Source organism: Mastigoproctus giganteus, chromosome 3 (genome assembly GCF_048544385.1).
Source record: "Mastigoproctus giganteus isolate SK-2022 chromosome 3, ASM4854438v1, whole genome shotgun sequence".
In the NCBI taxonomy this organism is placed as follows: Eukaryota; Metazoa; Arthropoda; class Arachnida; order Uropygi; family Thelyphonidae; genus Mastigoproctus; species Mastigoproctus giganteus.
This window is the reverse complement of record NC_143577.1, coordinates 219453554-219478382: the sequence shown is the minus strand read 5'-3', so window position 1 is coordinate 219478382 and position 24829 is coordinate 219453554. Positions and strand designations below refer to the sequence as shown.

At 38.3% G+C, this 24829-nt stretch overlaps 1 protein-coding gene across 2 annotated transcripts in view; it reads right to left on the bottom strand.

The window, feature by feature from the left end:
• The window catches only part of LOC150088732 (inositol polyphosphate 5-phosphatase K-like), a 218490-nt gene that overhangs the window by 102512 nt on the left and 91149 nt on the right, over positions 1-24829 (bottom strand). For both annotated transcript variants that reach the window (XM_090370883.1, XM_090370884.1), the window contains exon 6: positions 10910-11017. In XM_090370883.1, the coding sequence (XP_090227009.1) occupies positions 10910-11017 (108 nt within the window). The remainder of the gene's footprint in view (positions 1-10909; positions 11018-24829) is intronic.

The following is a 24829-nucleotide window of genomic DNA, read 5'->3' as shown; positions in this document are numbered from 1 at the left end:
AACCCCCCATGGTACACGAACACATGCAACTCAATGCCATTTCTCTGTCAATGTTTGGGCCGGCATTGTTGGAGACCACCTCATTGGACCGTACCTTCTGCCTCCTCATCTAGATGGTAGGGCATACTTGATCTTTCTACAGCAAGTCCTACCCGAACTTATTGAAGAAGCACACGTTCCTCAGTCGTTGCGCAGCTCAATGTGGTTCCAGCATGATGGGGCTCCCCCACATTACACCAATGACGTCTGCCAACACCTAAACGTTACATTTGGACAGCATTGGATAGGTGGTGGTCCGGTTCATTGGCCTGCTAGATCGCCGGACCTATCATGCCTGGACTTCTTCTGCTGGGGTCAAAGGAAGACATTGGTGTATGAGACCCCCATTGATTCAGTTGAAGACCTCGTCGCTCGCATCTCTGTAGCTGCCGGGGAGATTCGAGACACGCCAGGAATCTTCCAGAACGTTAGGGATTCCATGCGGTGGCGCTGTGAAGCCTGTGTGACTGCTTCTGGTCGAACTTTCGAACACTTTCTGTAGCATGGCTTTTTGCCAATGTAAAACTTTTCATGATTTCTGTAACACTAACGAGTTGCTGTTTCTGTTCTTTTTCTTTGCTTCTTTGTTCATGCGACCTCCCGCATGACGAAGGATTTCGGACCCTGCAATGCTATGTGATTCCGATTCGTCTTTGTGGCCCCTACACCTCCTGCAAGTTTGTCGCACTGGTAATGAATCACCCTGTAGATAACATCAATAAAAGAAACGTCACACCATCATCATTCTGTACACTTTATCTTCCATGAGCTTCTTTACAAAAAAGCTCATGGAAAATAAAGTGTACAGAATGTAATGAACTTCTTTGCAAAGAAGTATGGCAAATTCATTATTCTTACTGCTTTCTTTTCAGTTTACTATGTAGTGATGTTAAAAATGTCACAACATAAATCTAGAACCAAAGGATGATAATCTAACAAATGTTGCAATGAGTTATGTTCAGTGTAACTGGAAAGAAATAAAACTATCCCTATTCCCAATATGATACACACTGAAAACTAAATAATAAAAAATTCATCAGAATTAAATATTGGAGTCCTTTTCAGACACATATAGTGTCTGAAAAGGATATAGGATATTTTATATAGGAAAAGACACATATAGGATATTTCTTAATCAATAATAAACAGTAGTGAAAATATGCACAAATGTCGGTCAAAATATTTAATATTCAAATATTTGTACATATAAAATAGTCTGCATTACATACGTATATAATTATATGGTAACTACTTACATATCAAAATTAAACTTAAAATTCCAATTAAAATCATGAATTTAATTGATCTAAATTGATTTAATTTAATTGAATTTAATTATGAAAAATGTGCCGATTTTGGGTTGAACTTTGGCCCCTCTTCCAAATAAACTAAAAGGGGTATTAATTTTAAATCCCCCGGTTTAATTACCACCCGACAATAAAGTCAACCGATCCTTAGCCACTTTGAAACCTGGCATGTTTTTTTCTTCTTTCAATATGAAACTTCTTTTAGGAATTCATTTCCACAAAAGTCCTGCTTCATCTATGTTATAAACTTGTTGAGAAGTATAACACACAATATCCCTCTTCAATAATTTTAACAAGTTCTTTTTTGAAAGTTTCAGCTCCTTGATCTGCACTTGCGGCTTCTCCCTGGATTTTAAATCTATTCAACCAGCCCTTACTAGTTTTAAATGGTTCCAATTTTTTTTTTTTTAGGTGAGTTTTTTTCAGATTATCATATAGGCTAATCTCTCTCTCTCTCTCTCTTTTTTATTATTTATAATATTTAACTTAACTGAATTCTGCATTGGATATTATCTTCAATAAAATTAGTTAACGTCTTTCCATTTCAATCCTAATAGCCGGCCTAGCCCTAGTTGCTTGCAGTGAAACAGCTATCTTTCCCGCTGCTAAAATTAATTCTTTATTATTTTTTTTTTATAATTGTTCTTACAGTTAAACTTACAAGTCCTAAATTATGGCACACATCCGCTTGTCTTTGACCGGAATCGATTCGCTTCAAAACGTCTAATTTTATTTTCAAATTCAGTCTTTTTCCTTACATTTATAGTCTTTGTATTGCGCTCAGATGTTGTTGCTTTTTCAATCTTATCGGTCAATATTAACCCTTCGAAAATGTAACTGCATTGGTTGCATTAATTACGATACGATGTTCAAGTAAACTGTCCGTTTCGCACGATGTCTAATACTGTACTGAGTGATCACTAGACTTCGGATAAATGCATATAACGCAAATATTACAAGCAATATACTTGATCATTTTTATTAAAATGTTGATCTCCGAACTACGTAACAAGTCACTGTACTGCAATTAAATTAGCGCGCGAGAGAATTTCACTGAGCGTGGGAAACGTTTTAACCGTATTTTTATATTCATTTTCAAGATATCGACTCCATCATATGAAACGATTTTGTTAAATATGCCAAAAATGCAATCTGTAAAAGAGCGTTATAGTGATCTATAACAGCGTTATAGTCAGATACTGGTTATAATATAAGAACAGCGTTATAGCGAATCAGCGTAAAGCGAACCGCGTTATAACGGGGGTCTGCTGTATAAATAAAGTTTTTCATTTAATTAATGACTTAAGAGATTTTATGAGGTCCACGACTAAATTTTTTAAAAAAAATGTATTTTGTATTTCAGTCTTGTGTTTTAAGTTATTTTAAAAAAAGAAATTTGTTAAACTGCAACTAATGCAATATTTTTCTTTCAAAATAAAGGCAGTAAACACTGGTTATAAGCAAAATGTATACATATTTCTTACGAATTAAAATTATATTTGGTAGTGTAGATGTTTAATTTTGCCAGTTTCAAATGTGAAATTACTGGTTCTCTGACATATGACATAGAGATTGAACAGCAATATGTGATTTGTTATTGTGTCAGATGGAGCTTAAATGCATTGGAAACAGTTAAAGAGATGAATGAAGATTATGGTACTGAGTGTCTTGGTAGGGCAGCCATATTTAAATGGCACAATCTATTCAGTGAAGGCCGCAAGTCTGTTGCAGATAACCCAAGATAAAGACAGGCAAATTACACTTTGTGAACTACAAAGTCCATTTCACATATTGTAGTGCTCAGAATATTGTGAAAGATCAACTGAAAATGTCACGCATCTGTGACCACCGAATTTATCCTGAACAAAAACAGCAAAGAGTAGACTTGTGCAAAGAAATGCTTGATTGTTTTGAAACACAGAGTCAAAACTGCTTAAATCAAATAGTGACTTGTGATGAAATTTGGATTTTCCGCTATGAACCAGACACAAAACAACAGTCAAGTGAGTGGAAGCATTCTAATTCACCAAGGCCTAAGAGTTTCTTGTTCGGCTGACAAACAAATGGTTCTTGTGTTTTTTTGCCATAAAAGTCATTCTTGTTACACATTTTGCACCTCATGAAACAACTATGAATAAGGAAGCATACTCTGAGGTTCTCAGCGTCAAACTTTGTCACACCATTCGAAGGAAACATCAAGAACTTTTCAGTGTGAAGTGGTTTCTCCATCAAGACAATGCCAGGCCCTATACAGCTAATATTATACAGCCCGTGATCACTGCCATAGGTGCCAAGGTTCTGATATATCCCCCTTATTCACTGGAATTAGCCCCATTTAATTTCTTCCTGTTTCCATGTTGGAAGAAAGCTCTGAAAGGCAAGTGTTTCATGTCTGATGCAATGATGCTTGCAGAACCACAATGGAAGCACTTTGCAGTCTTTCAAAAAATGGCTTTCAAGAAGCATATAATGCATGGGTATGATGGTGACAAAAGTGTGTAAAGTTCAAGGGAGAGTATTTCGAGAAGGAGAAATCCACAGAAGATTCAGATGATGAAAATTAAGATAAGATCTTGCACCAGTCCTCGAATTATATGATTGCCCACTCATACATGGTACTTTTTTAATATCCATTTTGGAAGGCATGATCATATTTGTGATACATCTGGAGCTGTAGTAAAAGGAGGCACAGTGTATCAAAGTTGCAATCTATCTGTACATGAAAAAGAGGGAAAGTAAATTATAAACGTTACCTCCCAATCAAACAGCAGTTGTTCCTCAATTTGAAAACAAAGTTTTCAGTGACTTTTGCCATTTACAATGTGCTAAAGTCAAATGGCACCATATTTAGTGGTGGACAGCAGCATCTCTAGAAAGAAGTGTGCCACGTAGAAAACAATGCTAATTTTGAAGTCGAAAGGTGTGAATTGTAGCATAGCAGACCTAGATCTTCAGATAACTACACAGCTAAAAGCAACATAATACTCAATCGAAGGGCAATTTTCCATGTGCAGGTATCATGATTTATGAAAGATAGCACAGTACTCTATGCAAAATCTGTTTACATCTTGTTGCAGTAGCTTACCCTGATTACTGTCATTAACCGCCCCTGCCAACCTTAGTGTCATCTGCAGTTTAGACATTAAGCCTGTATACCGTCATCAATATCATTAATAAATACAGAAAACAACAAAGCTTATAAAGCAACCGCTCATGTGGGAACTGAGTCAAAAGCTTTGCTGAAATCTAAATAAACAATATTGAAATTATTCCCTAAATCCAGCTCATGAGTAACCCTTTCAAAATAGCGAACCAGATTTGATAAACATGATTTTCTCTACCACTGAAGTCAGACTGACAGGTTGATAATTTCTCACTTCACTCTTAGAACCACCCTTATGTATGGGAGATACATTGCACTTTTCCAATCCAAAGGAATCTCCCCAGAGTCTAGTGATGCTAGACTCTGGGGAGAATTAGCCTCAATGGTCCAATGCACTCACTTGCCACCTCCCTTAAGATTATAGGGTATATTCCATCAACACCAGGAGCCTCATTGGCCTGTAGGCTCAAAAGTTTTTTCATTAAATAATCTTGCGAAATTTCAATATCATTAATTACATATTTTTCAACTTCGCTCCCACAATTTCCCATTGCCACAAAAGGTTTTTCTTCTGTAAATATCGATGCAAAATAATTGTCGAGTTCATCTGCAATGGTAGCTTGTGTAATTAATACTATCCCCTTTCCCTTACGTAAAGGTCCGATCTGGTTTGTCCTGCTCTTCTTAGCATTTATATATGTGAAGAATTCCTTATCCCACCTCTTTGCTCTGTTTGCTAGCGATTTCTCATAAACTGCCTTTGCCTGTCAAACCTTTCTCTATTACAGATCATCTTGTAGCTGTTATAGGCTTCAGTACTTTTTATTGCTCTGTAACTTTTCCATGCCACCTTTTTCTGCTCAAGTAATGTGGCAACTTCACTATTCATCCAACTTGGAACACTCCTTGTGAAGTATTTTTTTAACGGTAAATACGCATTCAAGGCATCTGTGATTAATATTTTAAAAGCATACCACAGTTCAATTGTATTCGTTCTCTGTGCGATATCTACCCAGTTAATAGAGGCCATGTAGCACCTTAAGGCATCGTAATTTCCTTTTCTAAAATTATAACTCATTCCTTTGCCTTTTACTACTGCTACCTTTCTCTTCATTATCCACTGTAGAACTCTGTGATCACTTCCTGTTATTGGTTCCTCTACTGTCAGCCCCGTTATGTCATCTAATTCATGGGTGATGATGAGGTCTAGGATATTCTTTTCTCTAGTACTTTCCCTGACATGTTGATACAAATAACAGTCATCTAGTTGATTTAAAAATTTTGTTCCCCATGTCGAGTTTCCTTCCCAATTTCTCCAATCAGTTAGAGGCAAATTGAAATCACCCATAATAAGACATTGCTGCTTACTTGCCCATTCTATTTGCATGTAGAGGTTTTCATCATAATCTTCACAATCACCTGGTCCATAGATTACTCCTACTCACATTATACCTGTTTCCAACTATCTCACACCATACAGATTCTATACTAGCACGTGAAACGTCTGAATCTGGGAAAGCTGTCGCACACAGGCTGCTTCTGATAAGAAGCATTACCCCACCACTCCTTCTATCTACCTTATCCTTCCTTAATACATTATACAAGCCATACTGAAACTCATCATCCCCTATTTTCAGGTGGCACTACGTTTCTGTAAGCCCTATTATGTTCACGTTACTTGTTTTAACCAGCAGTTTGAATTCGTTCATTTTATTGACAACACTTCTAACATTACTATATAAACAATTAAGACTTACTGTTCTTGTATATTTAAGAACCCTAACACAACTCTTGAAATTTTTTAGGCTCTCTTCCCTGGCATTAGCTACCCGTTCACTTGAAATGTTTCTGCCCCAAGAACATCTAGATAAAATGTTCAGTTGGGGTAACAGATAAGAACTCTTGAGGTATGTGCATGATTTCTTGATCATGCCAAATTTGTCTAACATAAGCAAGGAAGAAATAAAATGATATTTGAAATGTGCTAATATTCAGGCTACACTCTAATTTTTAATTTTAATATTAGTATTGGCAACACAATGCAAGGAAACAAAGCTTATATAGTATTGGGCAAAAAAAAAAAAACTTTTTTAATTGCATTTGCACATTCCTTTTAATAATTTGTTAAATCCTTTAAATCTTTTCAAACTATTTACTTCCGTAACTCTATAACTTATTCCAACAATCAATTACTCTCGGGCTGAAGGCAACTTTCTGCAGAAAATCTACTGTCCAACCAGCCGTTTTCAATTTATACTGACTTCTTGTGTGTGTGTCATCTGAGAAAAGTAAAGATGCTATTGGCATTTAGTTTACAAAACAACCCTTTTAAAACCACAAACACTTCATTTAGGTCACTACAAAAATGCCTAGTTATCAGACACAATAGTTCACAGAACCCCAGTCTTTCTTGGTTAGAATATATTTTTTTGTAGCCTAATTTTGAGTGCTGAGAACAACCTAAACCCTCTGTTCTCTGCACTCTTTACATCAAACCTATATCCTTTCTTTAAGAGGTTTACAAACCTGTATGAAACATTCCAGATATGGCATAACCATTAATTTATAAAATGAGATAATCATTTCTTTGTTCCTGCTGCAAAGATCCTGTATATCACTAACACAGAACAGAACCCTCATGCACTGTTCAAACAGCTTGTTTGCACTGCTCAGAAAGAACCTCATGTGGACTGTACAATTACCCATAAGTAATTTTCCTTATCAGTCATCTTAAGCTTGGTGCTACCTAAATGGTATGTTATTTTAGAAATGATGTTACCCAAATACAGTACCTTGCATTTATCAATGGTAAACCTCAATTTCCACTTTTCAGTCCATCTCTATATAGACAAGTAATATCAAAATATGTAGACAATATCAAGATCAGTAGCACAGTTAATGATCGACGTCAAGCACAGCTTCTTACTGGTGACTCAGGTAGGCTTCAGAGATGGTCAGAAAAGTAGCAGCTATCCTTTAATATAGCAAAATGTAAGGTCTTGGGGAATAGCAACTCCACAATAAGTAATAGACTTGGTGAGATTGAACTAAAGACAGCAGAGGAAGAAAGACATTTGAGAGTTACAGTACAATTAGACATGAAGTTGTCCAAGTAGTGTAGACAGGTGGCAAGAAGAGAGTATGGTGTCCTGTCAATGATTTATCAAACACATGCTTGTGGGAAGTCATAATACCAGAGTATAAGGCAATTGTGAGCCATACTTGGAATACTGTGTCCAAGTATGAAGAAAATATTGAAAATTTCCAAAGATGATCTCAGATGATCCAAAAATCTCATTTTTTGATCATCTCATCTGGTGGAATCAGCAAAAAGGTATTTATATCAGGAAAGATTTTGAATATGTGGGGTGCAGAGCTTGGAAATTAGACACCGAACCCAGATTTGATTGAGGTGAACAAGGTAGTAGTGGTGGTAGTAGTAGTAGTGGCATGTAATGCAAGAAAGCAAGTGTATGAGCTTATGCAGTATCAGCCAAAAAAAAAAAAAAAATCACACCATTCCCTCCAAATGCCTGTCCAGATCCTCCTTAAATTTATTTACCCTATCAACTTCCACAACGACAGATGGAAGTTTGTTACAGCAATTAACCACCCACTGGCTAAAGGCAAATTTCCGCACATTTATTCTACATCTGCCTTTCCTCAATTTGAATTTATGACCCCCTTAGGTTTGTAATCTGAACAAGTGGAAGGATCCCATCAGAATTCAGTGCGCTCGACCCATTCAAGGCCTTATACACCTCAATCAGATCACCGTGCAGGTGCCTAGTCTCCAGCCACTGCAATTTGCAGAACTTAAGCCTCTCTTGGTAAGAGGATCCCTTCATTCCCCTCACCAATCTTGCTGCCCTTCTCTGTACAAGCTCAAGCAAATCTACATCCTTCCTAAAATGAGGCCTCCAGACCTGTACACGGTACTCAAGGTGTGGCCTGACCATTGCCTTATACAAAGGGAAAATCACCTCCTTTTCCCTGCTAACAAAATTCCTATATATCATTGACAAAACCCCATGACCTGCCCTGGAAGTCTGTCTGCATTGCTCAGAAAACTTCATATCTGACTGCACAATTACTCCCAGGTCTTTTTCATTTTCTACCACCTTAAGTGTAGTACCACACAGTTGGTACGTTTCTCTGGGGTTACTTCTACCTATATGCAGTACTTCGCATTTGTCAAGGTTAAACTTCAGTTGCCACTTCTTAGCCCATCTGCCCAAATTATCTAGATCCTGTTGCAGTAGCACACTGCCATTACTGTCATTAACAACCCTGCCAACCTTTGTATCATCTGCAAACTTCGACACTAAGCCTGATACACCTTCATCAATATCATTGATAAATATACAAAACAACAGAGGACCCAACACCGAACCCTGAGGGACTCCACTAATAACATTAGTCCACGAAGAGCAGCACCCATTAATTACCACCCTCTGTCTTCTCCCACTCAACCATCCTTTTATCCATTGTATCAACTTTTTTTTTTTTTTTTTATGAAAACCCCAAACATGAAAGGTATCAAAACCTATAGTACTTAGTACCATGCATGGGTTGAAGGAGAAGTATGGGAAGAGGGGGGATGCTGGAAACTTTGCTCTAGAGACTAAACATGGGTTTCACCACTTCAAGCCTCCAATAAGCAAAGTGGTGGTATTTCACCGGTTGATGAAAGTCATCTACCACCTACAACTTACCCTTAATACCATTCTGCTCCAATTTGTACAATAGTCTTCCATGCGCAACAGTGTCAAAAGCTTTCCTGAAATCCAAATATATGATATCAAAATTATTTTTTGCATCCAGTTCCTTTGTAACCACATCATAATATCCTATCAAATTTATCAGACAAGACTTTCCCTGAACAAACCCATGCTGTGTCTGAATTATTGCTCCAGTCTTGTCTAGATGATCCTGCAATGCATCTTTAACCAGTGACTCCATTATTTTACCCGGAACAAAAGTTAAACTAACTGGTCTCTAATTACTCGTGTCACCCTTCGATCCCCCTTTGTGAATTGGGGATACATTTCCACATCTCCAGTCTGTGGGGACCTCCCCTGAGTCCAAGGATGCTCTCCTTGGATTCATCCCCTAGGTTCTGAGAGGTGAAAGTAAAATGAACAAGGGTGAAATTTTCACTGTTATAAATGATTCCAAAGAAAATCTCCAGAACTAGAGGCCATAAATTCAAATTATGGGGAGAGGAGAGGTCTAGACTGGATTGTAAGAAGTTTTCTTTTAGGCAGTGAGTTGTTAATTTTTGGAATAAGTTATCTCCATTGGTGGTTAGGGCTGACAGCTGGGAAGTTCAAATTTCAGCTTATGTGAGGAGGGAGTCAAATAGTTGTTTTTTGGCTGGTGCAGTAAAAGCCCAGGCATTATTGAAATAGCGTATTCTAATTGCTGTCATTAACCACTCTTCCCATGTTTGTATCACCAGCAAACTCTATAGACATCAAACTTAAAATTTCAAAATCAATAATACTAATATACATTAAAAACAGACTATAAATTATTTAAGGGCAAAGGCCTTATGCTATGAGGTAGAATGACTAACATGTAGGTTAGTGCAAAAGAATCATATTAACGTAGCCATCTACCAAAGTAGTTAAATTAATTAATTAAATTGGCATCATTTTGGTTATATATCATATTGTGTTCACAACAAGTTGCCATGGTATTGTACTACCTCGAACAAATAACACTTCACCAGTGGAGAAGTGTTATTTATTTGAGGTAATACAATACCATGGCAACTCGTAAAGGCATTCACAATAAATAACACTTCACCAGTTATCATAAAGTCACTTAACTTCCACTCAATATTAGAGAAATATCTGCCAACCACATTTCTTAAAACTGTATGAATGTAGAAGAAAAATATTTATTCAATTTGTCAAAAACTTTTATAAGATCTTCAGTAGTCATTCCTTGATACTTTTCTTTGCACTCTTTGGCAAAAATTTCCCATAATCTGCCTTAGCATGCCTAGTCCTCTGCATAAGTTGATTACAGACTAATTTATACTTACTGTAGGTTCCTCAACAATTTATAATCATCCCATTTATAATAATTTTTCTTTTCTGTCACTAAACAGATGAGTTCATCTAAGGTCCATCATGAACACGTCTCTTAGCTGACATAAAAAGCTTAATAGCCCTATGATTATTTCCCTGAACATTTCCCAAATGACAAATGGAAAATGTTCAGGGACAAATTCAAAAAATGTCTAAGACCCCTTTCCTTTACCCATGACAATAGTTATTTCTCTGAGTAAACTTTACATCAATACACTAGTGACACTGAAAAGCATTATATAATGCAAAAGGATTTGAATTTAACTTAAACAAATTATTAAATATCTATTAAGCAGAAATATTCTATAAAAAATATTTTAATGAACTTATCAGAATATTTTTTTTGATCACACATTACTTACATCAACTCTTTGTTGGAATTCAGTATCATGAGCAGCAAGATGACAGTTTACTAAGCAAATGGAACTTCCATATGCACTGAATCGGATGCTTACAGCACCCTTGTTTCCCTGAATAAAGAAAGGAGTTGTAGTTGCTATCCTGCTATGAATAAATAAATGGTTAGATTCAATAGTCAAACAGTGTTGGTGTAATACTATGGATTCTCATTATACCAATATACTTAGGCATGGCAGATTTTAGCATGTAAATCTGCTGGGCTTGGGGAGAATAAAATGCAAAGTTATTTTCATGATAAGGCAATTCACCTGGTTAACTTTTTTTCTGTATATATATTTCTCTCGCTCTCTCTGTGCATGAGTCATTTCCAGATGTTCCTCAATTTATTATTATTTTTACCATTTTTTAATGGTATTTTATTAGATTATGTTCTCTTTCAAATTACTTTCCAAAGCAAAAGGTTCTGCAGAAAAAAAAAAAAAAAAAAAAAAATGAAGAGTTTAAAAGAAGTGATCTAAATGCACATTCAATTCTTCTTTAAATTTACACATGCCTTCCATCTCTACACGAGTAGATGAAAATTTGTTCTAATAGTTGGTTATTCTAGTGTACAGCAAATTTTTTTTATACCCCGTTTGTAATTATCGATTGTTAATTTAAATTTACAAGTATGTACCCTTGACTGTGATGCCACAGGAAAATAAAAGACAACCTCAGTATGTAGTTTACTTGAAAATTTTAAAGTCTTAAAGTGTCTTCCACACTAAACATGAGTAGATGGATTTACTAGTAAAGAGAATATCAATGAAGTGTTCAGTATGTGCTTTCAGTTTCTTTTTTTTAGAAAGCCATGGTGTCATGAGTTCACTTGTAAATGGTTAATTACGACAATTAGGTGTTTGAAAGCTAAGGAATAAAATATAAAAGCATAAATACATCCAAAACTTATTATATTATTAAAAAACATTGGTGACTGGCGTAATGTGCCTTAATAATGCAGAAAGGCTGAATAAATTCTGATGAAATTACAGGGTTATACAAATAACTCTGTCAGTGGCCAAAAATCACCTTAACAAAGCCTGTGATTTCGTAGAGATCACAACGTAGATGTAACTTCTCATGCCAAGAACAATACATCATTAATTAGTGCTAGAGGCAACAATTCCCCATTTTTACAAAATGTTTGAAGCAGTGCAGTTGCTAAGTGGTGGCCTGTGAATGGCAATTCCACTGCCAAGCGCACCATGGGCATGCTGTATTGGATTGAGCTCTGGAAATCTGGAATGTGGTGCCTTTTGAAGGAAGTGAGTCTGGGTGCGAGGTTAGCCTGTGCGGGTATTGCTCCTTAAAGCTCTTCAAACAGAGAAGTTTTTCCTGATTTATTTTCTGCTTTATTAGTTTAAATTGTCATATTAACTTATTTTCTAGAGTAGCTTTATATTCCTAGTTACGATACTTAGTTTAAAGTTTAACTTAGACAGAGATTTCGTAGATATTACTTAGTATCGGTAACGGTATCAAATCCACGTGTCACAAACCAAATTTTTTTTTTAACCAAATTTAGTCGATTTATTAACCAACTGTTATATCAAATTATCATCTATAAGTAGATTATAGACCTAGTCAGGATCCTTAGTTTATTCTAAATTGAGATAGCGAGATTTGGAAGCTAATCAATACTTACGAGTCCGTAGAAATACCGTTCGTGAATTCCCGCCATTTTTACACGATAGCATAAGCTTAGTGTCGTATAGTGCATAATATAATATTGTCAATTAATCAGTAAATCTATTAATCTTGATAAACTTTATTGTCAATTAAATTGTACTTTTAACTCTATATATATATATATATATATATATATATATATAACGACTTAATCGTAACAAATAATTAATACATAACTATAGTGGTACACGTGATACGGAAGTTGTATAAAGGGAACTCGTAGAAAACACTAGATACCGAAAAAAATATATATATAACATAACTGTTTTGGGATATAACTTAAGGATTTAATTTTTGTTTTGAATTTTATTGAATTAAATCGGAATCATGACTCTGACCAGAGCAGCAAAGCAAAAGGCTCAAGCTAATGGGAGTGCTGTGGTTCAGGGGAGAACTGAGGGGGGCAGTTGCCCTCTGAATCACAGTCTATTAAAATGCACTGTTTGCTTGATGTTTGCGGAGCAGTCGGGTACGGGACATGATACTGCCAAGGGGGATGTCTTTGTGTGTGCACGATGTAAGGAGTGCAAGGAAATCAGGCGACAACTCAGCGTTGTTATGGGCCTTTATGAGAGCTTGAAGGACAGGGTGGATGCCCTCGAAGGAAATAAATTGAGGGGCCCATCAAGCTCTCAGCTGCCCACATCAACGCCAGAGCTTGCACTTGGTAATCAGGCAACACAGAAGCAGCCCCCTAGGCAGAATGCGCTGGTCCCACAGGAACTAGTAGTTGTTGGTGACTCTATTGTCAGGGAAACGGGGAACATACTTTGTAAAAAGGATAGGTGGAATAGGACCAGGGTATGTCTGCCAGGGGCAAAGGTTGATGACGTTGTAGAGCGGATATCATCTTTTAAGGGCACAAAAGGTGATATAGTTGTACACGTTGGCACTAATGATATTAAGAGTAGGAGACCAGCGGAATTACTTAGCAAGTACAGGTCACTGTTGAAAAAAAGCCGTGAATTAGGGTTGAACTTGAAAGTGTCTGCAATTCTGCCCAGACACGATAGGAGGGAGTATATGATGAGAGCCTTGTCGATCAATTCGGCCCTGGAGGGATTGTGCAAGGCTCAAGGGGTAGAATTTTTTTCAGCCTGGACTGTACTTGTTAACAGGAGAGATTGCTTCTACAGGGATGGGATACACTTAAATAGAAAGGGTGCAAGAATTTTTGCTGATGCTGTCGAGGCAGTGTTAGGTGGGTCGGAAAACTGCTAGTTGGGGGGGATACAAGGACTAATAGATTAACAGTAGCCACTGGCAGAGGTGGAAGTGATTCTTGCACTGCTTCTATTGAAATGAGCAGAAGTCTGAAAAACAAGATGCAGGATATTTCAGAGACTGCTGGTAGTCATTGCGGTACAAGTAAACACATGGGTTGTGTTAGGGTAGCTAAGAATAGAAACAGGTGCATGTATACCTGCGTGTACACCAATGCTAGGAGTTTGGTAAATAAATTTGATGAATTTGAGGTATTGCTCAAAACATCAAAGGCAGATATTGTTGGGATATCAGAGACGTGGTGTCACACAGATATAAGTAATGCGGAACTGGAATTTGGGGAATACAATGTGTATAGAAAGGATAGACAGGACAGGAGGGGAGGAGGGGTTATGCTATTAATTAAGAAACACATAAAGTCCAAGGAAGTGAAGCCAGTCGACATCGATGGACAGGGCAGTGTCGAGTCAGTTTGGTGCGACATAAGCATAGGGAAATCAAAATTGAGAGTAGGAGTGTGCTATAGGCCTAATGACTCTGATGAGTATAATAAGATATTGTACAGGGAAATAGAGTGGGCCAGTAAATCTGAGAGTCTTATAATGGGGGACTTTAATTTCCCAGATATTGACTGGAATTTGTGGGTTGGTCACTCGCACACTAGCAAGGCTTTTGTGGATTTATTGGATGATTGTTTTCTACATCAGCATGTTCGTGAGGCAACAAGAGGGAGCAATACTCTTGATCTGATTATCAGTAGTGATTCTTCATGCATTAAGAACCTGCAGATAAATGAACCACTAGGTGGCAGTGATCACAGTGTGTTGAAGTGGGATTTACTCAAGGAGGTAACTACCATCAGAGGTAAAGGGAAGGGTTTTTGTTTTCGTAAAGGCGACTATGATGGTCTGAGACAGTATTTAAATTCTATACAGTGGGACCAACTGATGATGTTACCAACAGCAAACTCAAAATGGGAAGCATTCAAGGAACTAATCTTGGAGGCTACCAGGCTTTACATACCAACTAAGAAATATTGTTCAAGGTTTAGGCCTAAATGGTTGTCAGATGAACTAATGAGACATGTGGCAGAGAAGAAAAATGCATGGGATACATACAAATTAATGGGTGACATGGAAGCCTATGATAGATATAAGTTGGTTTGTAACCAAGTCACAAAGGAGATTAGGCAGGCAAAGGCAGACTATGAAAAATCCTTGGCAAAGGATGCAAAGAAAAACAGAAAAGAGTTTTTTACATACTTGAACTCGAAAAGGAAAGGGATGAATCAGATTGGTCCACTGGATATTGATGGTTCAACAGTTGAGGATCCTGCTCAGGTGGCTAACAATCTAAACGAGTATTTTGCATCTACATTCACGCATGAGGAGTTATTCAGGAAGGAGAATGATGTAGGTAAAGTAAACATTGGCAGTGAGCTGGATGATTTTGTAATAACTGAGAGGAAAGTGGAGGAGAGATTGTTGAGGATAAACATAAAAAAGGCACCTGGGGTGGATGGGATCTATCCAGTTATATTAAAGGAGGCAGCAAAGGAAGTATGCAAACCCCTAGCCATAATTATGAGAGCTTCTTTGGACTCAGGGGAGGTGCCCATAGACTGGAGATGTGCAAATGTAACCCCAGTTCACAAAGGAGGATCAAAGGCTGACACAAGTAATTATAGACCTGTTAGTTTAACTTCTGTTCCAGGTAAATTAATGGAGGCACTGGTTAAAGAAGCACTGCAGGATCATCTAGACAAGAATTCAGTTATAGCTCAGACGCAGCATGGTTTTGTTAAGGGCAGGTCTTGCCTGACCAATTTGATTGGATACTATGATGTAGTCACAAAAGAACTGGATGCAGGGAATAACTTTGATATTATATATTTGGATCTTAGAAAGGCTTTTGATACTGTTGCACATGGAAGACTGCTGCACAAATTGGAGCAGTGTGGCATTGGAGGCAAATTGCTGCTATGGATAAGGGGATGGTTGAGTGGCAGAAGCCAGAGAGTGGTAATCAATGGACACTGCTCAACGTGGACTAATGTTATTAGTGGAGTTCCTCAAGGTTCAGTGTTGGGTCCGTTGTTGTTTTCGGTGTTTATGAATGATATTGATGATGGGATATCAAGTTTAATGTCCAAGTTTGCAGATGATACAAAGGTTGGCAGGGTCGTTAAGGACAATACTGACGCTATGCTGCTGCAACAGGATCTGGAAAGGTTGAACAGATGGGCTGAGAGGTGGCAAATGAGGTTTAACATCGACAAATGTAAAGTGCTGCATATGGGAAACAGTAACCCCAGAGCAACGTATCAACTCTGCGGTACTACACTGACAGTGGTGGAGAATGAAAAGGACCTGGGGGTAATTGTGCAGGCAGATATGAAGTTCTCTGAGCAGTGCAGACGAGCTGCAAGAGTAGCGCATGGTGTCTTGTCAATGATATACAGGAATTTTTCTAGCAGGGATAAGGAGGTGATTATTCCCTTGTATAAGGCAATGGTAAGGTCACATCTTGAGTATTGTATACAGGTCTGGAGGCCTCATTTCAAGAAGGATGTAGAGCTGCTGGAACGGGTACAGAGAAGGGCAACAAGATTAGTAAATGGAACAAAGGGTTGCTCTTACGAAGAAAGGCTTAAGTTTTGCAAATTACAGAGTCTGGAGACTAGGCACCGGCGAGGTGATCAGATAGAGGTGTATAAGGCTTTGAATGGTTTGAGCATGCTCAATGCCAATGGGATTCTTCATCTTTCTCAGAATAATCACCTCAGAGGGCATAAATTCAAATTGAGGAAGGACGGATGTCGGATAGATGTGCGGAAATTTGCCTTTGGCCAGCGGGTGGTTGGTTGGTGGAACCGACTTCCATCACTTGTTGTTGAAGTTGATAGCCTAAACAAATTTAAAGCTCAACTGGACAGGTATTTCGAACGAACGGAGGGGTGAAATGGGAGTGGTGTGTTTTTTTTTTTTTTTTTTTTTTTGGCTGATGCTGAATAAGCTTGCTTTCTTGCATCATATGCCTCTGCTAATGCTAATGCTAAAAGTGGTTTAATAGGAGAGTGCAGTAAGGATAGGTATTATCATCCATGGATAAAGTTAGGACCAAATGCTCCAGGAAAAAGGGCAAAAAAAAGTTGAGTTTCACAAAAGGAAAGACAAATAAAGTTGTGTAGAGAATTTCATTTGTCTTTGGGATAATGATAGAGGAAACAAATCAATTTGACAGAATTGGGTAAAGATATTTTGTATTAAAGGAGATCAAAAAGAATTTTTTTTTTTTTTAATGAAAACCCCAAACACGAGAGGTATTAGAACCTATTGTACTTAATACCGTGCTTGGGTTGGAGGTTGAGATGACGAAAGAAGATATTTGTTGACATTAGACTTGAACTTCTGCAGACTGTAATTTTCAGGAAATGCGTACAAAGGAAGGTTGTTCCAGAAAACGGCAGTTGAATGAACAAACAAGGAAGATGAAAAGTTGGTTCTGTGAGTTTGAAGTTGGACAGTAAATGGATGTTGGTGGCACATGTTTGGACTGTTTTGGAAGAGAGAGGGGGGGAATTATAGAAGACAATTCAGAAGAACAGTGCCCATGGAAGTATCTGTAGAAAAGGCATGCAGCAGAAACAGTATGTCTATGAGACAGCAAGTGGAGAGACTCTGTTAGAGAGGAGTCATTAATTAACCTAACTGCCCTCTTCTGAATGGAATCTAGAAGCCTGAGAGAGGTTTTGGGGGCACCATCCCAAATGTGGTAAGAGTACTCCATGGTAGGTTGGATTTGCGATTTGTACAGAGTGAAGAGCTGTTTGGAAGAAAAGTAATGCCGAGAGCGAAAGAGAAAACCAAGTTTTTTAGATGCAGAGGAGGCAATATTTGTAATGTGCTAGTGTCAAGACAGATTAGAAGTCAGGGTAATCCTGCAAAAGAGATATATCATTTTGCCTAGAAATCGGAGTGTCACCAAAGATAAGCTTAGAAGCAGAAGAATCCTTTTTTCCGAGATATAAGACAAGACTGAGTTTTAGAAGGATTGAAATCAACTAAGCTGTCTTTGCCCCACTGGAGAATTATCTGGAGATCGGCATTTAAGGGATTGGAAGTGGATATTCGAGAAGTTGAAGCTGATTGAGCAGGAAAAGGTTTCTCAAAATGGAAAGTGGAATGCAATGTGCTATCATCGGCAAAACTATGGATAGGATTTCCAGTCAATGGAAGAAGGTCATTAATATACAAGAGGAAGAGAGTGGGGGAAAGAACTGAACCTTGGGGACACCAGCATTAGCTGACATAAAAAGCTTAATAGCCCTATGATTATTTCAAGTGGAGAAGTTAGAAGACAGAAAGACATCTACCATCACCCTAAGTGAGTGATCAGAGAGAAAACTGGATAACCAAGTACAAAAAACAGTTTGCAAACCATAAGACGGAAACTTGTTTAGAAGACCTTTATGCCAAACAAGAACAAAAGACTTTGAGATGTCAAGAGCAACTGCTTGTGTTTCACAGAACTTTTCCACTGAATTTGTCCATAAATGAGTAACATAAGCCAGAATATCACCAGTGGATCAACACTGATAGAATCCATACTTGTGATTGTTGATCAGACGGTAGGATTCTAGGTAGTTTAAGAGTTGGCAGTTAATTGATTTCTCCATTACTTTAGAAAGAGCAATGGGACGATAACTGGATGGGAGGGATTTGTCACCCTGTTTTAAGAACTGGATGGATATGAGCAAATTTCCAAGCAGAAGGAAAAACACCTTGGGAATTAGAAAGTGAAGAAAAGGTGGCAAAGAACAGGAGTAAGTTCAAGGAGCACAGGTTTTGAGAACAAGTGGAGAAATACCATCAGGATCTGGAGCTTTCTTAGCATCAGGATTCGTCAAAATCTTCTGACATCCTTTTTACGGAAGACCACAGGAGGCATGAATGGAGTGTGTTGGGAATGGTGAGAGGTGTTTTACCAAGATCATTAATACATGAGTTGGAAGAAAAATGGGATGCTAGCAGGTCAGCTTTATCCTTGGCCGAAGTGACAACAGAACCATCTGGTTTTGACAGAGGTGGGAGCAAAGATGGGCAAAAATTGCTGCCAATAGCTTTGGCAAGAGACCAGAATGTTCGACTACCATTAGGACAAGAAGCAAGTTTTCTACTCATAGCCTGTTCAAAATCTAGTTTGGACTGATTAATAACTGCTTTACAATTGTTGCAAGCTCTGGTGTAGACATAAAATGAAACTGAAAATTGGAAACAAGCCAATTACGATATGCAACATTCTTCTCCTGAATGGCCTTAGCACATTTATTGGGAAAACCAAGTTTAAATAAAGGACAAGATTTTAAAGTGGAGTATGGGATAAAGGATTCCATTCCTAAAAGAATAATTTCACTGATACGATTGGAGCAAATGTTAACATCAGAAGTTTTGAAACAGTAGTCCGACAGGAAAACAAATCTCGCATGTCATCCCGTTTTGCATTCTTGTAATGCCAAACAACACAATGTTGGGAATAGCCATGAGATAAAGGCTCCATTGGAGAAGAGACAATCACCAAGTTGTGATCTGAGGTGCCTAAAGGACCACTCACTTCGACTGGGTACTTAGAAGGGTTGTTTGTGAGAAAAAAATCAAGCGTGTTGGCTGTATGGTTAGGATTGTCTGGTATTCTGGTAGGTAAATGAACAATCTATGCAAGGTCATTTACCTTGCATAGATTGTTCATTCAAAACATTAGTAATTTCAAAAGGCTCGGCATCACGACCAGCTGGGTTGATGTGACTAGAAAACAGAAGACAGCTGGAGTTATTAACATTAAATCACCAAGGAAAATTACATCACTGTTAGGAGAGTTGGGACTGGAGAAAGTCAAGTTACAAAGAGAGGAAGTCAAAGAGCTCCAAGTGATTAGTGGAGTTGGGAGAACAGTACAGGCAACAGATGAATTTGACACAATAAGGTAGAGAGATTTTAAGCAAGAGAAGATCGAAAAGAAGAGATTGCTAAATTACCAAGACTCTGACAGGGAATATCGGAATTGACACATGCACAAGTACCTTTGTGGCAAAAGGAATCATACAGAGAATAATTTGGGCAACTGAGATGAGCAGTAGTTGAATCAACTGATAACTGAGATTCTGTCAGAAAAAGTACATGCAGTTTGGCAGACTGCAAGTGGAAATGGATGTCATTGAGATTAGAATTGAGACCACATATATTTGTGAAATGAACTAGGAAGTGTTTGGGAAGTTTAGATCTTTTCACAGGTAAGCTTACTCTATTAGTTTGACAATTCATGGTGTATTCAATAGTAAGAAAAATTGGGGGGGACATGCTGTATGAAGTAATGAAATTTTTGGATTTGGCATACACATGGTAAGAATATACCCAGATCCTTGACATAACGTGGCCTCAACAATGCCCCCCCACATACACACTACTCGGACTCCCTCCAGTCACTATCTGGCAGAGTAGAGGTAGCAAGATTATACACTAGCTGATCCGGAAGCTTCCTAGAGAGTTACCAATAGGTTCAGTCCGGTGTACTAACTAGCGGCCGGCCTGCGAACACCGTTTTAGAGGTGTACCCTCGAAACGTAAGAAAGATTGGATCTTGCCACGATGTTCATCATAACCTCAAAAGTCATCAATCATACTGCATGATGGAAGAGATGTGGAAGGGTTGATTGGAACTTAGCTCTGGAGACTAAACATGGGTTCCACTCACTTCAAGCCTCCAATAAGCAAATAGGTGGAATTGCACCAGTTGATGAGAGTCATCTACCACCTAGTATTGCCTGGTAACACAGAGGGGCAGCATTCCTCCATGTGGTATGGGCACCACAACTCGACCCCTGCTTACGTTGGTTCACAACTGGGTGATCACCCACAGTGTGCTTGTACATTGGGGTTATACCCAGAATTACTAACAGTCCCACCATCATGAAGGTGCAAGCAGAGGATTTGGCTGTCACAGACCATCTGAACTTAGCCGAAACTGGGTCTACTTGACTTGAGTGTCACTGAAATAAGTATGAGCTATATTCAGCAATGTTTGATTTTTAATGATCAACTACACAGTTTAGTAGGCAATGCAAACCAGAAAAATGGTGTTCAATTTTCTTTGTATTTTGTATATATTGTAAGATTACTTTACATAGGTTACTATATTAAAGCCAAGTTAAAATTTTGATTTCTGAAATTAGCATTTGCATTAACAGTGGCATATGTTACAAGAAAGCAAGCTTATACAGCATCAGCTGTTTAAGCTGAAGCTGTATAAAAAAACACCACTTTCCATTCACCTCTCCATCTGCTACAAACGTTTGTCCAGTTCTTCATTGAATTCATTTAAGTTATCAATTTCCACAATGACAGATGGAAATTTGTTCCAGCACTCTCTGGCTAAAGGCAAATTTCTGCACATCTATTTCTGCAAATGTCTTTCCTCAATTTGAATTTATACTCCCTCAAGTGCGTGATCTGAGCAAGAGGAAGAATTCTATCAGCATTGAGCTTGCACAGACCATTTAAAGCCTTAAACACCTCAATAAGATAAATTTGCAGGTGCCTAGTCTCCAGCGCTGCAATTTGCAGAACTTAAGCCTTTCTTGGTAAGAGCACCACTTTGTTTCTCGCACTAATCTCCTTGCATTTCTCTGTTGACATTCCAGCAGCAGCTCTACATCCTTCCTAAAATGCGGCTTACAGACCTGTATGCAGTACTCAAGGAGTAGCCTGAAGAATGCCTTATACACTGTAAAGGGATAAGAAGGTGATTATCCCTGCTAGCAAAGTTTCTGTACATCATTGACAAGACCCAATGAGCTGCTCTGTCAGCCTGTCTGCATTTCTCTGAAAACTTCATATCTGATGGCACAATTACCCCAGATATTTTCCACTGTCCACTACTTTGAGTGCAGTACCACACATTTGGTACATTATTCTGGGGTTACTGCTACCCATATGCAGTACGTCGCATTTGTCAATGTTAAATTTCAGTTGCCACTTCTTAGCCTATCTGCCTAACTGTTCTGGATCCTGTTGCAGTAGCATATTGTCTTTACTGTCATTAACAACCCTGCTAATCTTATTAGCATTAGTAGAGGCACATGACGCAAGAAAGAAAGCTTATGCAGGATCAGCCAAAAAAAAAAAAAAAAAACCTTCCCATTTCACTGATCCATTCATTTCAAATGTTTGTCTAGTTCTGCCTTGACTTTATTTATGCTATCAACTTCCACAACCGATGAAGTTAGCTACTGCAATCAACTACCCGTTGGCTAAAGGCAAACTTCCACACATCTTTTCTACAACTGTCTTAACTCAGTTTGAATCCATGCCCCTTCAGGTTTGTAATCTGAGCAAGGGGAAGAACCAGATGAATCCATTCAAGGCCTTATACGCCTCAATCAGATCTCCTTGCAGTTGCCTAGTCTACAGAAGCTGCAATTTGTGGAACTTAAGCCTTTCTTCATAAGAGCACCCCTTGGTCCACTTTACCAGTCTTTGTTGCCTTTCACTGTACTCGTTCTAGCAACGCTAGATCTTTCCTAAAATTAGGTTGGTTGGTTTTGTTTTTTTTTTAGGAGCATTAGCAACTAAGGCCATATTGCTCCGGGATATGTGGTGGTCATTCCCTGACCTTTCCGCATCCTCTTTATTTGGTGGTGATGGGTTCGAACCCCGGTCTAATCAAGAAGCGTGTGCTATGCACTGCTGCTGCTCCTTCCCACCTGGCTACTGAGGCGCCTCCTAAAATGAGGCTTCCAGATCTGTATGCAGTACTCAAGGTGTGGCCCGACTATTGCCTTATACTAGGGGATAATCACCTCCTTATCCCTGCTCGCAAAATTCCTGTATGTCATTGACAAGACCTCATGACCTACTCTGGCAGCATGTCTGCACTGCTCAGAAAACTTCATATCTGACTGAACAATTACCCCCAGGTCTCTTTCATTCTTCACTACCCTGATTGTAACACCACCCAGTCAATACATTTCTCTGGGTTACTGCTACCATATGCAGTACTTTGCAACTGACAACGTTAAACTTCAATTGCCACTTCTCAGCCCATCTACCCAACTTTTCCAGATCCTGTTGCAGCAGCATAATGTCATTAGTGTTATTAACAACTGTGCCAACTTTGTATCATCTGCAAACTTTTACATTAAGCTTGATATACCTTCATCAATATCATTGATAAATATAAAAAACAACAATGGGCCCACACCGAACCTTGAGGGACATCACTAATAACATTAGTCCACATAGAGTAGTATCCATTTATTACCACTCTCTGTCTTCTCCCACTCAAACATCCTTTTATCCATTGTAGCAACTTGCTCTTAATACCATAATGCTCCAATTTGTACAGTAGTCTTCCATGTGCAACAGTATTAAAAGCTTTCCTGAAATTCAGGGATATGATATCAAAATTATGTTTTGCATCCAATTCATTTGTGACCACATCATAGTAACCAATCAAATTGGTCAGACAAGACTTCCCCTTAGCAAACCCATGCTGTGTCTGAATTGTTACTGCTGTCTTGTTTAGATGATCCTGCAATGCATTTTTAACCAATGACTCCACTGTTTTCCCTGGAACAAAAGTCAAACTAATAGGTCTGGTAATTACTCATGTCACCCTTTGATCCCCCTTTGTGAATTAGAGATACATTTGCACCTCTCCAGCCTGTGGGGACTTCCCCTGAGTCCAAGGATGCTCTCATAATTATGGCTAAGGGTTTGCTTACTTTCTTTGCCACCTCCTTTAATATAACTGGATAGATCCCATCTACCCCTGGTGCCTTTCTTATGTTTAACTTCAACAGTTTCTCCTCCACTTTGCTCTCAGTTATTACAAAATCATTTAACTCCCTGTTAGAGTTTGATAAACATCTGGCTCTCTCCTCCCTGAATAACTCCTCATGTGTGAATGTAGATGAAAAATACTCATTTAGTTCTGGCAGTTATCTGAGAATGATCATCTACAGTCAAACCATTGATATCAAGTGGACCAATCTGATTCATTCCATTCCATTTAGAATTTCTATAAGTAAAGAAGTCTTTGATATTTTTCTTTGCATCCTTTGCCAAAGATTTTTCATAATCTGCCTTCACTTGCCTAACCTCCTTTTGACTTGATTACAGACCAGCTAGTATCTACCATAGGCTTCTGTGTAGCCTGATAATTTATGTGCATTCCATGCATTTTCCTTCTCTGCCACGAGTCTCATTAGTTCATCTGACATCCATTTGAGCCTAAAACTAGAGCAGTATTTCTTAATTGGAACAGAAAGCCTAGTAGCTTCCAAAATTACTTCCTTGAATCCTTCCCATTTAGAATTTGCTGTTGGTAACATCATCAGATGGTCCCACTTTATAGAACCTAAAAAATCTCTGAGACCACTGTAGTCACCTTTACGAAAGCAAAAACCCTTCCCTTTACCCCTGATGGTAGTTATTTTTTTTAAGTAAATTCCATATCAGTACACTGATCACTGCCACCTAGTGGTTCCTTTATCTGTAAATTCTTAATGCATGAATAATCACTGCTGATAATCAGATCAAGAGAGTTACTCCCTCTGGTTGCCTCTCTAACATGCTGCTGTAGAAAACAATCATTCAATAAATTCACAAAAGCATTGCTAGTGTGTGAGTGACCAACCCAGAAGTTCCCATCTATATCTGGGAAGTTAAAATTCCCCATTATAAGACACTTTGATTTACTGGCCCACTATTTCTCTGTATATCTGTTCATTGTACTTATCAGAGTCTTTAGGCCTATAACAAACTCCTACCCTCATTTTTGCTTTTCCAGTGCTTATGTCACGCCAAACTGACTCCACATTGCACTGTCCATCTATGTCAACTGGATGCACTGCCTTAGATTTTATGTTTTTCTTAACTAACAGCATAACCTCTCCTCCCTTCCTATCCTGTCTA